At 39.5% G+C, this 20,106-nt stretch overlaps 1 protein-coding gene across 4 annotated transcripts in view; it reads right to left on the bottom strand.

The window, feature by feature from the left end:
• SYNJ2 (synaptojanin 2) overlaps positions 1–20,106 on the bottom strand; it is a 58,087-nt gene that overhangs the window by 15,407 nt on the left and 22,574 nt on the right. For 3 of the 4 annotated variants that reach the window (XM_015858301.2, XM_015858302.1, XM_015858304.1), the window contains 11 exons: positions 13,882–13,965; positions 12,220–12,281; positions 11,206–11,302; positions 8,125–8,297; positions 7,637–7,718; positions 7,259–7,408; positions 6,990–7,155; positions 5,535–5,726; positions 3,530–3,614; positions 2,500–2,640; positions 252–444 (listed from right to left, as the gene is read on the bottom strand). In XM_015858301.2, coding sequence (XP_015713787.1) covers positions 252–444; positions 2,500–2,640; positions 3,530–3,614; positions 5,535–5,726; positions 6,990–7,155; positions 7,259–7,408; positions 7,637–7,718; positions 8,125–8,297; positions 11,206–11,302; positions 12,220–12,281; positions 13,882–13,965 — 1,425 coding nt within the window. Of the gene's footprint in view, positions 1–251; positions 445–2,499; positions 2,641–3,529; positions 3,615–5,534; positions 5,727–6,989; positions 7,156–7,258; positions 7,409–7,636; positions 7,719–8,124; positions 8,298–11,205; positions 11,303–12,219; positions 12,282–13,881; positions 13,966–14,192; positions 14,290–20,106 lie in introns of those variants that run through there. The other variant, XM_032443544.1, reaches the window with a different exon arrangement.

The following is a 20,106-nucleotide window of genomic DNA, read 5'->3' as shown; positions in this document are numbered from 1 at the left end:
AGCAACATAGACATCATCCCCAAGGATGTTTCCCATCAGATTTGTCATTTAAGTCGCACTGCCCCAAAAGATCAGCTTGAAAACTGCTCAAAGGCCAGGACTTTCTGAGCACTGCAACCACTGTATTTTTGAAAAGTGGAGAACTTCTGTAAAGCAAGTGCTATATTGGGTGCTAAAGAACGCAAAGAGAGGCAATGTAAAGACACAGCCTTTACCTCCCACATTTTCAGTACATGTACACTTATTCTTACCATGGGGAAGCTGAGTTTCTGTGTGATTTCTTTATAGTCTTCATTCCTTTCCTTCACCTGAGTCTGCCCAGCAGTTAAGTGACTGCATATAAAGCAGAAACTGGTACTATAAAACTGGAAACGGATGCTCACTGCCCCTTTATTTCCAGTCTTTCCTCCCATTCCTGTCTTCACAGTGTCTATTGCCACATCCCTGCATGAAAAAAAATAATAATTATTATTACCATTACATCCCCTTTTATACTTTTGACCACGTGAGTATCTGCTTTTTCAGACAGCTAACAACTCAAGTGGTGTTACTATGCATTGAAAAACCCAACTTCACAGTCGGTGACACATTTTTTCAGTCAATTAAAAAGCAACAGACCATAAACCATAACCTGTTAAATCGGATGCAGTAATCATTGGATACAACTGTGTAGACCAAACTCTCAAAATAAGTTACGTTTTAATGACAAATAACTCAGGCCCTCCACACGTATAATTACATAATATTTCCATGTTGTGATTAGCACACAAGAAGATGAATTGCTTGGCAAGACAGACCACCTGCCTGCAGGAAAATTCCTCTCAGATTGGTAGTCTATTCCAAGAATAAACCATGCCTGTCTGATCAGATAAGCAAATGATGAGATCATTGTAATCAACTCCAGCACCATGTACGTCCTTCCCATTGAGAAAATTTCCAGACAGAAGCCAGGTAGCTCTAGACAAGAATAATACTGGCTTTAAGTATGGGGCAGGGGGAAAATACTAAGTCAAACACTAAGCCAAATAGTGGCTTCCTGCCAGGCACTGATAACCTTAATAAAGAAAGACATTACAGGTTCTCCCTGTTTTTCTCTTTGTTTTCATCTATCTTTTTCAGTTTCTTCCCCATCTTTTCTGCCCTCCATCTATTTTCTTCTTTGTTGGCTTCTTCTCTTAATCGCAGAAAGCCACCAGAAAAGACACCCTCAGGGAGACAAAAAAAGGACCATCACTGTTTTCTGTGAAAAGTTGGATTTCTAGTGCTCAGAAAGAAGTAGGCATTCAGTCTTTTTCTCTGTAAGTACTTCTCCTTTCTGCTTCCTGACTATCCAATTGCTGACTGATATTTATCTGACTTCCATTCATGGCAAAGGTTATGTTGAGATAGCCCACTGTATATGCTTGTATTTTCTTCATTCCTGTAAGTACTCTGTAAGCTTCTGCAATTCTCTCATTGTATTTCTCCATTCTCTGACTTAATCTGTCTTAATCTCTTCAATCTCTGTAAGTACAGAAGCTTTTTTGCACTTCTAATAACTTTTGTTTTCCTTTTATAGGATGTGGGGAAAGCTACATAAGCTCATAGGTTAGATTTGATTACTCACATATACCATGCAGCAATACATCAGCATTAAACAATGAACTTAGTCACTACAATCAAACCCTTCCCTTTTTCTCCTAGTTTCAGAGGCTCATATCCAATTCCAAGCAGTCTGACAGTTGCTCTAGACTTTAGGACAAGAAGATGCCCAAGGATAGATTCAGCTAACTACTCATTTCCTACCAATTCACACTTCGCCTGTACAATTCTTGCCCAGGGCAAAAGCAATTTAATGCACTAAACCCTGCAGCTTGATACTCTTCCCTTTTTTTAATAAAAATGAGAATTTTCCAGGGGCAAGAAGAGTTTGGTTGGGCACCAAGGACATCTGTGCTAGTAAGCTAAGGACACACAGATCTGGGCTCTCCTAACTAGGCACATATTTCTCTTTTTTGTGACATCTCATAGAGAAAATACTTAACAAGCACTCAAATATCAATGAGAAAAATTATCTCTCTCCCTCTAATACTTCTTTCCAACTTTTCCACAATTCATTTCAAGCCTGGAACTGTGTTCTGTGCAGAACTAATAAGGATAGGGCTAGAAAGTAAAACCTGTCCTTCAGGCAGAGGCAGGCACTTTTCTTCACTTGATGCTCAGAATGCTTTTGGGCATTCTGAGTCAGGTCATTCATTTCCCAAACAAGGCTCTACAACTAGAGCATGCCTGGATTCCTTGCTGAATTGGAAGAAGATGTATTGGGCTGGTCCTTGGGCTGCTCCAGGGGAGAGGGTCCAAACTTCTGCTACCTGGAGACATGCCTCTCCTACATAGAAATTCAGGTTTGCACAATTTCACCCAAATTTAAAATCATTCCCACTCTCTCTGGCCAAACTCCAACCGCAGCCACCACTGAAAATGTAGACTATAATGACTTGGGTTTTGTTTTATTTTTACCTGATGAAGGGGACATGATAGGGTCGAACAAAGATGAAGAGACAGACACCAACAAGTTGTGCTGATGTCAGCTGGATGTAGCGATGAGTCCTGGAAATAGCCTTTTGAAGCTGTTCTCCCCACATCTTTCTATTTGTTGTACTGGAACAAACACAAAATCATTTAATGGAATCAAAAGAAACCACATACAATCAATAAAATGAGCAGATTAACTGTGCCTTAGGTTTATAAAAAACGAATTAGGCTCTACACATGCTGATTCCAATACTAGAAGTAATACAGGATACATGGCTGGGACTGTGAGCCAGCACAGAGCAAGCAGGGTCAGCAAGCCAAGACACAAGCAGAAATACAGTTAGCCCACTCCAGGACATGAAGTACATTTTGTCAACAGTACTAAGAATGACCTATGCTGTAGTAATCATAACAAAAAAAAAAAAAAAAAAAAAAAAATCACCAAAAATCCTTTGACTTATAAGACTTCTTATACTCAATAAAGAGATCTTCTCCTGGCTCAGCCTCAGAGGAGTTAGCTATTGACTGTTCTTAGATGAAGCCTTGTGAGTGGGTGTATATAGCTTCAGTTTTGCAGACCTAGCCTTATCTACAAAGTCAACTGAATCGTGTGGGTACACCATCAGCTTAGCAGTCATACTGAACACTGCTGTAACTTGTAACCCAAAAAAGACAAAATAAAAAGTCACTGAGCAGTTTTTTCTGGCACCATACAAGGATTTAAGGACAAGTGTTAAAACAATGTCATCCATCAGAATCCTTCTCTGCTAACACAAAGACTTAGAAAACATAGTGTTCTCTAATGCACAGAAGCTCAAGAAGAAAGAGCACTTTCAGCAGTACCCCAGTGCTGTTTGTTAACAGCAAACATGTTTCCAGCTATAATTACATGCAACAGACTTGGAAGGAAGTATTCTTCATACCTGACATGAGGCACAACTCTGGAGGATTTTGTTTGACTGGCTTTTGGGGGGAATACTGGGTTTTAAAACAAAGCAAAACAAATCCAACTTACCTGGCATTGACAATGTTCCCAGCACTTAATTCAACCATCTCTTCAAATCCCACTGCAAATATGTCAGGAGGGCAGTTCTCATCATCTGTTGTCAGAAAGGGAAAAAGTCATACAAGAATTACTACCTTATTGTTTCTTCTAATGACTTGTTTTCTAATTTGTGTCAGAGATCATTCCTGTAGTTCTATCCTGTGTATTCCCTGCCAAGCTTATACATATTCATTACTCCTTTAATCTAATCTCACAAAATAACCCCTGCAGTTCCTCCCAGCTTTTTTCCTGTCTTTCTCCCACCAGTTGGTCTCCAACTCTCTCACAGAAAGCAGTTCAGAACAATCACTATAAGCACTGTACTGTAGCAGTGTTAAGATGAAGAAGTATTCAGCATTCTCCCTCCCTCACCCCAAACATACTAAGGATGCAGCACCTCACTACCTGCCATTTTTTCACCTACTTTTTGCCCAACTTGCCTATCCTTTTCCTTTCATTATTATTATGATTATTGTTTTTTACTAAAAGTCCATCTGAACTTACTGTCTATACACAGTCCCTATATACTGTCCCTTCCCTCTCAATGTATTTAATAAATTTATCTGCTACTCTATGGAAGACTTCAAAGTTCTTCACAGATTAGGTCACTCTAGAGCACAGAGACTGCTTTCCTTCATTCAACTGTGTGAATATAACCCTAGTGAAACATCAAGGATCAAATTCTCTCCTATGATAGTATGAAGTACTTCTGTTCACTCATCAGGTCTGCCCATTGTTTAAAGGGCTGGATTTTCATTTTGTTTTTTCCAGCTTTGTTTATTTGTTTAAACTGCCACTTAATTGAGCATGAAGACCTAGATAGTAGAAAACCACATGAACCTACGTCAGACCTGTCTCAGAAAATAAGAATGTAAAGAGAAGTGAAATATAGTGTTACTCTCTGTAGACATAAGCATTAAACTAGAACAAGATACTTACTGACAGGCACTGTCACATTAACTACTTATTTCCCATTCATAATTTTGAGCACATAACTACTTATGCAGGCAATGTACTGACATATCCATGTCAGTGGAAATAAGTTTCCTTTTGGTGGTCATACCCAAGCTCTGCATATTAACATAGCTCCATTTCAGAAGCTACTTATACATTCCACATTCTTACTGCCAATACCAATTAGTCCTGTTCCTCCAGTTTATTTAGGTGAAAGTCTGGCAGGAACAGCAAATAACAGGCTCTCATCAAATTTTAATATCATGGGAACAGCCATTTGCCAATACAGATAAACTGCTTCTGAACGAGACTGGACCAAGCACTCACCCAAGCTGTTCAGAATATTGTTGTCTGCACTGAACTGCAAATCCATACACTCAAGAGCTAAGAGTTCTGTCTCTGAAACCAGGACAAGTTCAAATAGGACAGCTTATGTAAGTAGCCAAGGATCTGAGGAATTAATTCCTGAGCTTGAAGGGCAGGAACATAAATATCTCTGCGATACCAGCAGAAGGTTAGATATTCCATTGTAACAACAAAAGCACAGATTTTGCCATATCTTTGCAAACACTCATTTTTCAAAAGACAGAACATTCACTTCTCATTTTTCTTAATAAAATCTGGAAATAAATTATAGTAACTGACTTTGTTCAATAGATATGGAATTCAGTGGCTAACTTAAGCAAGCCAGAAACACAGGAACTTTTTATACAGCTAAGGAAAGGCAAGATGAAGAACAAGGATACATTCCAGGAACACCTAAGCATGAAGTTTCTACCCAAAATGAAGAACCAAGAATGGAGAAACTGAGGAACAAAAGAAAACATGGCATGCAGAATAGACTGTAGAGGTCTAAAATGGGGCTGAGTACATCCTTTAGGTTTGGCAGAAAATGCCCTTCAGGATGATGCACTGACTCTGAAAGGAACAGCTAGTCAAACCCGGTGTTCTGACTTGCAGATCCTAGAAATGCAATACCTATTGCAATACCAAAATGCATTTTTTTTCTCTAAAGTCTTACCCTGAAATTCAGAAACTCCAGAGAGCTTTGGAGAATCCAGCAACCAGTCTGTCAGCTCACTGGTACCAAGGATGTTGCTTCGAAACTGCTTCCCTCCATTCACATTCCAGGTCCCCATGGCAACACGAACACGCTTGAAGCTTGTGAATTCAAACTGACGCTCTGACATGGCCTTCAGAATACTTGGAGTTACTGATGGAAGAGAAGAGAGGGAAAGAGCACGTAAAACAAAAATGTGCCATAAAAGCAGAGAAAAAATCCAGAGAGCAGTGACATGTAAGTCACCATGAAATAATGACAGCACCCTAGTAGCAAAAATACAAAAGATAAAGAATATCTCCAGTAGCAGTGGCAATAACTGTAAGGTTATTGAAGCTGATGCTATCAATTTCTCTTCCAGACTCCAAGCATCTTACAAAAGCAGCTGTACTTGTAAGAAGTCAGTCAATCACTTCCAGCATATGTTTTCTAGAACTTCAAGTAACACTGAATGAATTCTTTTCTCCTCCCTTTATCTTTTCAGTTTTGCTTGTACTGAGTATGCCACAAATCATGACTTAAATCCAAGCCCTAACAAATTTAGATGAGGGAAAGGTAGAAAATAGCACAGAGTCCCACATCGTGTCTTCAAAACTAGCACTGTCACAGCTCTCTAGCCTAGTCAGAAGTCCTTAGAGGAAACTGCTACTTTCATTATTTTTGATGAGTATAGACAATTAAGAGTGCATGTTTTTTCATGTGAGTAGCTGTAATAACCTTAATCTTCAGCTACTCAATAGCCAGTAGTCAGATGCAGAGAAGGTATCTACACTGTCCTTGTAGTCCATAAGGGGACACCCTCAGGACTGCAGCAGAGCTGAATGGCTCATATCTACCCTGTTAAAATCCAGTAAGTCTCTGGAGCAAACTGGCAATGTGACACTGCTTGTGGGAGCAGGTTATCCTGTATTCTGCACATGCGTTTTTTCTCAGAGAGAACTAGGTTGGTTGATTCTAGACGGGTGCAAACAGCTATGTATATGTTACGGACTATCAGAGTAAAGCAGAGAACAAATCAGCATAAATGTGCCTTTAAGACCCAAATGGCTAAGAGCACATACAGACTGCAGACTTAAAATAAGCAGATAAAAATGTTGAGCTCAAGAGACTTCCCCAGGACAAAGTGACCAAACCGGGAATACAGCCCTAAAAACCTTCCCTTTCAGTCGATCTCCTCTCAACTATCAAAGAATATCATCAAACAGCAGATAAACACACTGGAAGTCCAAAACAAAATATGAGAAATAAGCACAATGAAATTAAAACAGACAGGATTCTGCTACAGTAGCTTGAAAAAAAAGTGTTTTAAACAACACATGTGCAAGAGTAGTTTTTCTATAAAATGATGCAATTGCTTATAAATGACAGTCAAAACCAGGCAGAAAAAGAAACAGGAAGGGTTTATGCTGGCCTTACCCAGCAGAGCAGTGTTATCCATGAGCATCTTTCCCTTGTCTGCATATTCCTCACTGAAGAAGTCACCCATGAGAAGCAGCTTGATGGCTTCCTGCTTTACTGAATCAAAAAAATTTGACTGAATGGTACGAGAGACAGAGCGGGCTCCATCCTTGAGCTTCCCAACCTACATCAGACCAAGATCATCAGCACAAGAGGCAACGAGGTGTAAATCAGATACCTTTCTTTACAGTCACTTCTGAGTAAACAGCTTTGCTGCTTTTCTTTACCTTGTGCTTTCCTTCAAGGGCACGGCTGCCAGTGAACACTTTGCTCAGATTGTGACCATTGAGAGTCCACATTGCTTTGTACGATTCCACAAAGCGCTCAACTATAGATCTAGAGTTCAACCCAAGGATCTCCAGTTGTGTAAGCAGGATCTGGGTATGGAGGAGGAAGGGAAAAATAAAATAAAATAAAATCACTCTTCTTGAATGTATTTTGCCTTTTCTTCCCAATTTAGTTATTACAGCTAGCACCATTCTATAACACAGAGCTAGCAAGAAAGACTTGTATCAGTGAGGCTTATGTCCCCTTTCTCTTCTTTCCTGTGCAACAGACAACGTATGCAGCATGGGCATCTGTGAAAGGTCCTTTGATAAACTTACCTCCAGTGCAATGAAGGACTGTACGCTGTTAGTACGATCCAGGCAGTCCAAACAATTCATTCGAAAAGTACCTGTCTGCAGGCTTTAGTAATTAAACACAAGAGGAGGGAGGAAGAAAGGTATATTTTAAAAATAACATCTAATCACGGGTTGATTGAACAAGATTGTCAAATATTCAGCTTGAATATACCCGCCCACATTTTGACAGTGCAAGCACACTGTGCACAGTGTATTCCATTACGTATCTAATTACCTGACTATGTCTCCAACACAGTGCTTGCAAATCCATGTGTTGGTAATTTTCCAAATTCTAAACCAAGGAGAGGTATTTAACCCAAATGATCTTGTAGTACCAAGACTACACTTTGTTTCAAATCTGTATTTCGAGATGGTCACACATGCCCATGGTCCAAACACAGCGATGAACTTGGGAAGGTTAGGAGGGTTGGTGCCTGGCTATGCTGGGACATGGGGGCAGGGACACTCACCGTGGACTTACATTGTTGCCCTTTGCAAAGACGCCAAAGTCCTCCCAGTGCAATTTCAGTTGAGGTCTCAGTAAATTTTCCAGTTTTTCAGTTTTCCCACCTTTTGCAAATTGGTGGTAGTCAAAGTTTATCATGGGAGTGTCTTCAGCATGGGAAGAGGCCCATAGCAATTTCTGTTTAGAAATTGAAAGGAAAACAAATCCTGTTCAAGTCACAGCATAAGGACTGAAACCAGCATGTTTTTCATTGTTTGTAAACCACAGTTTTGAGAAGTTCACATGGAAGTTTGAAATGCCAGATGTGAAAACAGTAATGAAAGTTCTCTGTTTTCTTTTCCAAAACTGAACTGGATTGCTATACCCCAATTTTCCTTCAGCAAATATCAAACTATGGCTGCAAAGTGTATCTCAACACTAGCACTCTGGCTAGTGACAGCCCAGCAGCAGAGGCCTGCTACCTTATCACAACAACATCAATGCTTTGGGCAAATTCAGGATTAGGACTGTGACGTGAAAATGCCCAGAGCTGCTTAAAGTACATGAACAAGTGTATTTTGCAATGCTTCTTTAAACACGAAGAAAAAATGTGGCCCTAATTTTAAGTGGAGTGTGGCTGAGAAGGAAGTAAGAGACAAGTGATATCCCAGGAAACATAGTATAAAATTTTGTGGCAAACAACAGAAGTGAAAGAAGGGACACAAATAGCCTCATTATTTCATTTCCCATTTCCATGACCTCATATGCATTTCCAAAATTGCCACAAATCTCATTAACATCTCTAGAATAGATACAACTATAATATGTCCTGCTTTTCACGGCAAAGGTAGAGATAATTGTTTTATTAACTCTAATTACATAAACCTTTGTCTATTCCCTTTGCTTTTGGACACAGTCACGTCAGGAAAGGGATGCTTTATTCTACTTATATTGTGATACAAACTGAACACAAAAAAACACTGTTATTTTTTACATTAGAAGCCTATATGCAGGAGGCATACTAGTATAACTGTATCAAGTTAGTAATTAAATCTTCCTTCTGTAAACAAATTTAAAGGGATTGTATGAAGTTTAGAGGAGAAAAAGCAATATATTTCATTACATTGTTATAGAAGTTGAAACACTTGGTATTTTACACCAGAGCCATTGGCACTGATGGCACACCTGAGGCTGCCATTTACTCACAGCCTCAGTGTAAATTGTTGTCTGCATTACAGCACTGCCTTTGCTGTAAACATAGCTATATCTGTTACAAAGCATGTTTGTGAGAGGAACAGCATTACTGGGAAAAGTACTGATTTTTGGTTTGGTAACAGTTTGGTTGTATAACAGGAGAAGACAGTGATTTACAGTTTTTTGTTTGCTCCAATTGCACAAACTAATGGTAGAGCAGACATTCTGATCAAGCAAACCTAGTAGCCATGGCAGTGACTACAACAAGAATATTCTGAGCCAACTCAGAGAGAACTTGTAAAGGTTGCAGTAACCTTTGGGAGAAGAGGAAAAAAAAATACACGCACAGAAGAGAAGATGAAGAAACAAAGAAACTAATGACAGGAAAGGAGAAAAGCCCTCATTCCTGACCATTCTCCCACAGTTTATTTTTAATCTGAGCCCTTTAAAGTCATTGGACTAAAATCTAACTACATATTATTTCTAATGATTCATTTGTTAAAATACAGAGGTAAAGAAAAGACCAAGAGGTGGCTGTTTTCAGTTGGATGTCCTATTTCTGATTTAATTTCTCACTGTATCATACCGACCAGAATGCTATCTCCACGAACACAGGTATAGATAAAATATCAGAATTTACAAGGATAGTCAGGTTTATATCTTTATATTTGAACATTTAAGTTTTCATATCTTACAGCTACATCCCAACAAAATAAACTATAACAAATATTGTAAAGAGAAAATAAAACAAACAAGAGGCTATAGAGATTTAGCTGTGTCAAGCAGAAATGCAGTAAAACACTGAAATCAGAAGCTAGGACCTGACTTCTTTTGTCACTGTCACACTAACTTCAGTTGCAATTGCTGTAATCATATTCCATACAGAGGAAGACCTTCACTTTGTCATTTTAGACTGGGGAAGTCGATCCCTCCCCCAGCACTTCTGGAGAGAAAAGATCCCACAGAAAAACTGCCATTAAAATGCTCCTTATCTCAAGCGTATCCTTCCTGTAGAGAGGTGCTTACTTTCAGAATAAGTATTTGAACTCAGAACTGTTGTATCATTCTTCAATAATGATAAATACACGTAACACTATAGATGTGTGCTTAAAACATTCTTCATACAATTATTTGTAATACATACTCCCAAGGGTCTATATCTGATTTCTGAAGCAAGGAGCACTTCACAGGCAGGCTCCCATCAATCTCCAGGCTAATACAAGCAACAACTTGCCACAAATCCCACCCAATGATAATCTCCAGGTTCAAGTACACATTTGTTTTTAAAAACTGGCCATGAAAATATCATTCCAGATTAAAACACAGGGCAGCTTTAAACTTCCAGGTCCTGAAAAGGCAACCCAGATGCATTAGCGGTGTCTAGGGACATATTTAGGGAGAAGGAAAACCTCTCTCTATAAGGCAGACAGTCATCTTGTGCTCTGACAATTAACTCCCACCACAATTAGTGGTAAAAAGCTATTCCTCATTACAATCAGAGCAACCAAATCTTTGTCTTAGTAAGCTAGAGTAAGGTACTGGCCCAAAAGCAGTTCTGACAACCTGATGAGGCACCTGGAAGAATATAGTAACTGCACTGTTGACTACATACTTTGGACAAAGCTGCCCAGCATTCATTTTTGCAAATATGAACTACTCTTAGAACCATTAGGACACTGTTATATTTAAATTCTGGTTTAAAAGAGTAATGATGTGAGGAAATAAGCAAGAAGACAGTTCTGAAAATCAAGTCACAGAGACTGAAAATTGTAATTCTCAGAGTATCTAGTAAAAAAAGAACATATTCAGATCCAGCATTCTTGACATACTTGCCCAGAAGAGAAACAAAACATGGAGGCTCAGGAAGTTAGTGGTTTAACAAAAGAATAAAAATAAAATGCATTGCTTTTACCTTGAAAGCTCTGTTGAGCACCTCCTCTCCTCCTCTGCTTCCCAACAAGTTAACAATCACTTGTTTTCCATACTGCTCCTTCAGAAGCATCATATGCCTACAGCAAAAGTAACCATAACAAAATAAAACAAAACCATGTCATACTGCCCACTACCTTTTTTTTTTTTTTTTCCAAAACACAGAAGTAGAGCACTGGTTGTTCCATCTGGCATGGTTCAGCCACAGCAGCTACAGACATCTTCTTCAGCTTCCTTGCAATCAAAAACTGAAGTGCAAGTTGTGCAAATATGAACTTAAAGAACACATTACTTTATATTGAACATAAAACAGCATTTTAGGAAGCAGGTCCCAGATCTTTGGTTAGCTTTAATATTGTCCAATGTGTGTTCCCAATTCTTGGCTCTCAGCCTAGAAGCTGCACAGAAAAGATGACCAGAGAGGAAAACATTCTACACTTCAACAGGAATTGCCCAGCATTACTGAGCCAACATTCAGTGGCAACAGCGGGACATAGGACTGGGTAACATAAAAGACCATCAGTACAACAGCATCATACAACATTGGTTGTGACAGAATAAGATGATGTTGTTTCAGTATAGCAGTACAACACCAAGAAAAGCAGATCCAGAATGGTTAGGAAGTGGTGTAAATTCTTAATTGCTTGAGTTCCAGAGGTAAAGAACACATGCTATGAGTACAGTAAATTCAGATTTATTGAAATGTTACAAAGGGATACACAGGCCTTTCTTTGGCATACCACTCAGCATTTCACAGCTATTCCAGAATCAAGCTAGGAAACCAAATTGTTTCAATTACTAATAAAAACAGAGGAAAAATCACAAAAATAAGTGAATAAATGAGATAAACATATAATAATCCTGCAACACTTAGGGGACTGGCAACCTCATAGGAGGGGTGTTTTGCATCTCTAATGATATACTGGGAAGACAAAGTTATGGAATCTTGGTTAAATGCCGTGCTACTCTGTTACTGCCAAAGCTGAATGAAGCTTACCTGTCAAAAGCAGGAGCGTTAGCTTCTAGACCTCTGTTAAGCCTTAGATGATGGGAACCCACCTAAAATGAAATATTGGAAAGAAAAAAGAAATTATATGTAAATCATTTGATGTCTCCCTTTTTCCTTAAGAGAAAAGCATCTCTTTAACAGCACCAGATACCCTTAACAGTCTTCACATACCCACACACATAATATCCTTAATACAAAAGCCACAGCTTTTATCAGACAACATTTACAATTTCAAGTAAAAAGAATATTATTAAGCAAAGGGATATCTTCTATGCATCTTTCTATAACCAAATAAATCACTTTCCCTTGCCAAATTCCTCTAACAGATATCCCACGCTGCATCACATGAATATGCTGCATGCCTATTACTTTTCCTGCTCTTCACCCTTCATAAAAGGATACAGATATGCTAGCTCTGTGGACTGGGGAGGAACATTTTATATGGGAATGTAGCAACAGGACAAAGGGAAATGGCTTTAAACTGGGAGAGGGTAGATTTAGACTAGATATTAGGAAGAAATTCTCCACTGTGAGGATGGTGAGACACTGCAACAGGTTGTCTGGAGAAGCTGTAGAAACATTCAAGGCCAGGCTGGATGGGGTTTTGGGCAACCTCTGCTAGAGGGCAACCTGGCCCCTGCCTATAGCAGTGGGGTTGGTACTAGATGATCTTAAGGATCACTTCCAACCCAAGCCATCCTATGATTCTATGAAATATGATGAATCGAATCCTGTGCTCTAAATCTGCACTGCTAATTATTTATGAGGTCGTATATTGCTGCATGTACATCATCACCTTACATTATTTTCCTAACGTTGATTTATGCAAGCCTTCCCAACACCAGCACCAACACACACATGTCCAAGGAATAAGAGTAATTAGTATCCACCAACAGGTGAATTCAAACTGTTTTTAGGTGCTACTTCCAAAGATAAAGATGTATCAAATGATTGTTGAAGAATCTTAATAAATAAATAAATAAATAAATAGTTTAAAAAACATATGTGACATCTCTCCACTAACACCTAAGAATGAAGTTGCTTATCCCTCTGCTCAGAGAGGAACAGTAGGATGATTCTTAGCTGAGCTTCTAACTGTAACACATGCATAACCCACTAGGCTTGATGCATTATTATCCTAATGAAACCCTACATCTTTGCCTTGCAGAAGATCAGGTGAGATAATGGCTACTGTTTGACTGAAACCTACCAAACAGGCTATACATTATACTTTGAAGGTAAAGTGCTCCTATAGTGCTGATAGTATCCCTAGAGACTCCAGTTTTATCCAGGTGGTCCTGAGAACTGGACAGTTCAGAACAAAAGGTTATTCCAAAACAAATAGAAAGCATTATAAAGACATGGCTGTAGCCATCAGTTTAGGACATCAGGACATAATCCCTTACAGAAACTTTCCAGCAGAGGCACATGAGCATGTGAAAATGCTGAACTTCAGTAACTACAGCTGTTATAGCTGTATAGACTGTTTGTCGTTCATATTTAGATAAACAGGGAAAAACAAACAATTTCCTATAAAGTAAACCTAAAAAGCAAAAGCTCAGCATTTTCATAGAATGAAAAAAAACAGTTAAACTTATATTTTAGAAGTAGAAAGAGAAGTAAGATAGGCTTTTCGATTTATTTGTTTACCTGAAGCCCTGGTTGCTCCCAAAACAGAGGAACAGAACCTCTGATCTGCACAAAGGAAGAGACATCATCGTCCAAGTAAATTGTCTGCAAAAACAAAAGAAATGTAAGGAGTTCTCCGATTAGAGCTATCCGTCTGTGACTCCTTCATCAAATGTGTCTGAGACCTGAACACAAAGGGTGAAAAAAGTAAACAGCGTATCTCACCGTATCCCCTTACTGCTCAGCCACTTTTCCATAGTCTCACAGGCAGTGGAACAAAGTACAGCGTATTTGCTTTCATGTACTCAGAGCAGATTCAGTTCATTACTCACCAGAAATAAGAGGGAATTTAAAACAGTACCACTGGCAAGGCAGATGGAATCTTTCATCCACAACAAAGATGGATTTGATCTACCGGTGCAGAAACTCAGGAAGACCAGGACATGCTCTCCCTCTCTCACACACACAAAATTTAACTGCACAATGTCATTGCTCCTTGTGACTGGTGATGGGTAATGTCAGGTGTTGGCCAGGCTTATCCATTGCTTTATTTACTATTTCTTATTGCACTGCATGTCATGCCTTGTCAGTGTTCAAATAAATCTCAGTGAAACCAACAGCTTTGCCACTCCCATTCCAAGACAGCACGTTACCTATTTCTCTTCAAGCAGACAGAGACTCCAGACTCTCCACTGCATTCCCAGACCAGACCTCAAACTCCTGCTGCATATTTGTTATGACCACTGCTACCAAACTGACTTCTAATCAAATTTGTGTGAAATACAAAGATTGATTTCCCCCTTTAGCTTCCCCCTCCATCAGCCTCTATGCAAAGCTCACATTATACATTAACTTAGCACAAAAGGTACTATCTTCAGGCAGGGTATGACCACAGAGAGCAACTGTGCGAAACCCAGCTCTCTCCCCAGCCTATACTTAGCAGCGGAATCCTGGCTGTTTTCCATGTGTGACACATGATATGCATCTCTGTTATCTCATGCATTACAACGAGCCTTTTGCAGCCCTGCAGAGGAATGGTATCCACACAGGTCACCCAGGTAGCTGCCTCTTTAACTGCATTGTATCATTTAGCACAACTGCTGCCAGCAGGCTGCTAGCCCCCCAAACCAGAAAAGAGCATGAAAATAAATTACCATACCACTTCAATGTGATTTTTTGCTACTGGATTTGCCACTAGATGTTCTGGGTGGGTGGCTCAGGTGAAGCACCTTCACTTACCTGAACCTCGACCTTACCACCAATATACAGTTTTGAGTTCCACGTGTGAAAAAAGTAGATATTTCCATATTCTGTCACCAGTTTTATTTAGATAACCTTTACAATATTTTTGTAGTGCCCTCAAAATGATCCCCATTTTGCTAAAATGAAAGGCTTAAGTGGCCAAGAATGATGGCTAGCTCTGACGCACTGCAAAATGGTATGTTTTTAACCTTAAAGCAATAAACTAAATGCCCTTCCATCTTGCATATCACCCCTAGTACAACTCCAGGAAGAAAGGGCAGGTACTTCATATTAGTATGTTGCTGATTGAAGGCTCTTTGCAAGGTCTACCTCAGCTTCAGGACACATGAGCTCCCAGTGAAGTTTTCTAAATGTTGCCCATTACCTGAGTGCAAGAATTAATTACCATGGCAACACATTTGTGTACCTTTCTTGGAAATTCTGTGCTCAGGAGAAATCACAGACACAAAGAACCAGCTTCAAAGGAGTCCAGCTCCTAGCTCCATGATCATCCCACTTCATTTCCTGTGACATGCTGTCAAAGATGAGTCAGAGACTTATAAATACCCAATCATCTTTTCACACACAGCCAAGGACCCAGAGGATCCAGTCTAAAGTAAGTAAATTTGCATTGCTCCACTGACAGACTCAGTATTATTCTGACTCATGCTAAGCAAGGATTCCTGAATCTATGAAAAGAGTCAAGACTGGCTCACTTCAAAATGTGACAAGATCAGCAATGAGTTGAAATAAAACATTACCATTTGGTGACGATGATTACAGACAAAGCTTCACATGAAGTACAATTTGGCCTCTCAAACAACTTATTGCAGAGAACCCCATTTCCTGCAATCTTCTGGAACATCCCAGTTTCCATAATGAAATCTCGACAGTTGCAAGTATCTCTTTGATTAGCTCTTCTCAAAACGTCTCAGCTGCAAATTCTCTAGACTCATTGATTAGAAACAGTAGTAATTCTAACTTTAAGTGCTGCAGTTTAACATCTACCTGAGCTACAGTTTAAATAGAAAATATTCCATCACAGTTTATAGAACCTGAGCATACAACCTGCCTTCATTATGCCAAAAACAGTATAAAAATACTGACCAGACATTTCTACCTTTCTGCACTAACAGATTTTTTTTCTGCTTGTGCTTCCATTCACCAGTGATTTGACGTAAGAGTTAACAGATGTTTGCTTATATTATTATTTACATTTTCTGTTCACTGTTGCCTCTTCTATTTTCTGCTCTATTAAGCTGTCATTTGGAAAACTGAAACAAAAAAATATGCTCAGAAAATTATTTGTGGATCATTCCTGTCATGCAAACATGATGCCCATAGCCTGATGTGATGATCCTTTGTCAGGAACCATGATGATAAAGCATTTTAAATAATTTGGTATTTTTATGCAAATTGCCACATAGCTTTTAGAAATTCAAATTCAAATTCCATTTTTGAACTGGGAGCATGTCCTCTTCAGTACAGGTCACTCACAAGAAAGTTCTCCACATTAGCACATTTCTCTTTGCTTTTTGGTTACAGGGGGCTCAGCATTCCGTTCTCTACAGCAATTCTGTGGTCTTTTACAATCCTTTCACCACAATCTCGTGACCCAGATGAATCTAAAATTATTTTCTTCAAAGCTGTCAGTGAGTTGTAAAAAGACCTCATATTTTTTTTAATGAATGGGAGGGTAACTCTCAGTTACTGCCAGTCATTCCTTCCAAAACAGACTGTAACAATTTGATTAGGCATTACTACCGAGTAAACCTTCCCTAAATTTCAGCAGTATTCATTATCCTTCATTATTCACCACTATGACCCACAATCTTTACATTGCCTTCACCTATGCACATCCCATGACCTTAACAATAACAGTAGCAAGAACCTTCCTGCCAGCAGACCTTCTAAGTAAGCAACTTCAAAGTTGTCTTCTCAGTTCAGGAATGGATGTAATCATAGAAACATAGAATTACTCAGGTTGGAAAAGACCTCAGAGATCATCAAGTCTAACCACAGCCTAACCATACTACCCTAACTCTAACAACCCTCCACTAAATCATGTCTCTGAGCACAACATCCAAACAGTTTTAAAACACATCCAGGGATGGTGACTCAACCACCTCCATGGGGAGCCTATTGCAGTACTTAACTACTCCTTCGGTAAAGAAGTTCTTCCTGATATCCAGCCTAAACTTCACCTGACGTAACTTGAGGCCATTTCCACTCGTCCTATCACCTGTCACAAGTGAGAAGAGACCAACCCCACTCTCGCACCTTTCAGGTATAGGAAGAGAGCAATAAGGTCTCCCCTCAGCCTCCTCTTGCCCAGACTAAACAGCCCCAGTTCCTTCAGTCTCTCCTTGAAGGGCATATTCTCCAAGCCCTTCACAAGCCTTGTTGCCCTTCTTTGTTCTTCTCATGAATACAAACCACAATGCTCATTATCAGCCTCTGTAATACAACTACACTACCTTCTTGGTCTGGGGAACTGCCCAGCAGAAAGTGAACCAGGCATTTGTTCTACAGGACCCCCTTTTTCCTTACAACTCATGCACACCTGCCTTCAGGGTTAAGGTGGTTTTTCCATCCCACTTCCCACAGGTAAAACCACAGAATGGCATGGGGGTAGGGGGGTTCTCACTCAATATCTTCTCCTGAGAAGAGGAATGCCTACTTCAAGTACGTGAGATACTGCTACATGCAAGTGGGGAAGAAAACTTTTCTCTTTGAGACACTAAATAATTTCTCCACAGCTGAGTCTGTGACATGAGCTGATAGGGAGGAAGATTTAGACACTTTCATCATACTGTTTGAACAAGCTAGACACTCCATTCATCACTGTTACTTCTGCAGCCTCCCACATTATTGCTGCCACCGTGTTGGCATACAACAATGGCACACTCCGAAAAAGTTTTCACCACCTACATCACATGCACCTGATGTCACAGAAGCACACAACAACCATGGCTGGAAAAGACATCCAGTCCGACTGTCCACCTCCCTCCACCATTTCCCCACTAAACCACATCCCTTAGTACAACACCTAAGTGTTTCTGGGAATGTCTCCAGGGATGGTGACTCCACCACTATTTCTGAGAGAAGGCAGGATGCCATCGGCCTTCTTGGCCACTTGGCTGAAGCAGGCCAGACACCTATACACATTATATTAAGACATATTACTTAAACTTACTTAAATAAGCACCGGTGAAATGACAATAGTAAATTGTTAAAATTACAATCAAAAAACTCTAACTTTGCTGCTTATACAGTTCCAGCATTTACTAATAGATAAGTACAGAATTTCTTTTCTCTTATTCTTTCAAGTCTGAATCATTTTTTGTTTACAGTATAATGTTTTCTACAAGCACATATCTGTCCTGCTTTTTTTTTTTGTCATTCTGGTTTTGACTTTGTTGCCCTGTGCCCTCGTAGACCCATTTCTCTTCTTCTAAGGCAGCACACGAACGATGAACAATGTATGATAAAAAGCTGTTCCTTTTGAAACAGTGCTTTATTTCCAGAATTTACCTGTCTTCTAATTCATGGACAAGAAATACATCCAAGAAGATCACTTGTTCCTCCTGCTGTGCAACAATTATCAGCCACATTTGGGATAACACTTTGCTGTTAGGGATGATATGTGCAGCTAATGCTATGATGACTTTGTCAGGCTTCAGAGAACTAGTCCGTTGTGGAGCCTTACCTCCATACCCACAACATGTTGTTGATTACTTGTCCCAAGGAGGACATTCATTTCTGTAAAATTTTCAAAACACTCAAGGATGACTGCTTGATTCTCAAAAGGTCTGGCCCATAAACAAATCCAACCTATTTAGCTGAATGGATTTTGAGATATATTTCCAAGTTTCCAATCAGACATCATAATAGTAACTGGATACGTAATCCACATGGAGGACTTTTTGCCTTGCTAATAAGATCTCGTGTCCTTTGACATCTGGTGTTAGAAATTACCATGTGTTTATTTTGACTGCAGTTTAGTTTCTTTTTGTGGTTACTTTCTCCAACTCTGGGATCAAGGGCGATAGTGCTGACAGTTCAAGAGGGCAACAATCTCACGCTTTTGCTTCAGTTGCATACAGCCAGACCTTGACTCTCCAATCCAAGGCCCTCTCCTGGTACACAGCAAAAGTTGGTGTACAGGTACTGCTTATTGGCTTTGAACAAGAAACAAGCACCTACTTTAACTAGCTGGTGTTCTAATCCCATCATGCTTCTCCTATTTATCACTTAGTGAATAATTTATGCACTAAACTCTATCTCCTGCTCAGCTTCGTTAGAAGGAAATAATTATCCAGTCACAACTTCCAAGGATAAAATTCATCACATACTCAAGAAATTCATACACAGTTAATGACAAAATGGATTCCAATGTGGCTTTTTTCAGGGATCTCCATCTCTGTCACACCACTCACAAAAAGCACAGGTAACAGATGGCCGAAATGTACCTCTCTAGGAGTCCCTTTAACTCAGACCAACAAGAGGCAATAATATACTTGCCAAAACAATCCTCTCTGCCCTGCCTGTGGTCACAGTAATTCTGTATCCAAAAAATAAATTAACCACATGATTGCATCCATTCCTAGCCTGGAGAGCTATCCAAAATAGCCCAGGAGATATTGTGAAATAGGGATCATTTTTCTTCATTGGTGTCCAATATTTTTTCTTAAATGGAATAAAGGGAACATCAATCCAAATTCATGGCATTTCCTTCTAATGCCTCGTCAAGGTTTCCATATTAGACACTTCGCTGAACAGTTCTGTGAAAGGGAAAGCAATTGAAACCATTTGTTTATCTTTGGCAAATCAGAGTTGTTCCCCAAAGTTAGATACTAAGACATTAAGAGTTCACCCTCAGTCTGTGGAGAATATCTGAGGGAGGAGCTGAAATGTAAGCAGTGATGAGCACACAAACTGAATGAGGAAAGCATGCTTTCTTCTCAACACTATCAGCAGAGAAGAATTAAAAGAATGTGATAT

This window comes from Coturnix japonica, chromosome 3 (assembly GCF_001577835.2).
Source record: "Coturnix japonica isolate 7356 chromosome 3, Coturnix japonica 2.1, whole genome shotgun sequence".
In the NCBI taxonomy this organism is placed as follows: domain Eukaryota; kingdom Metazoa; phylum Chordata; class Aves; order Galliformes; family Phasianidae; genus Coturnix; species Coturnix japonica.
Note: the sequence above shows the minus strand (reverse complement) of the source record. Positions and strands in the feature narration are given on the sequence as shown.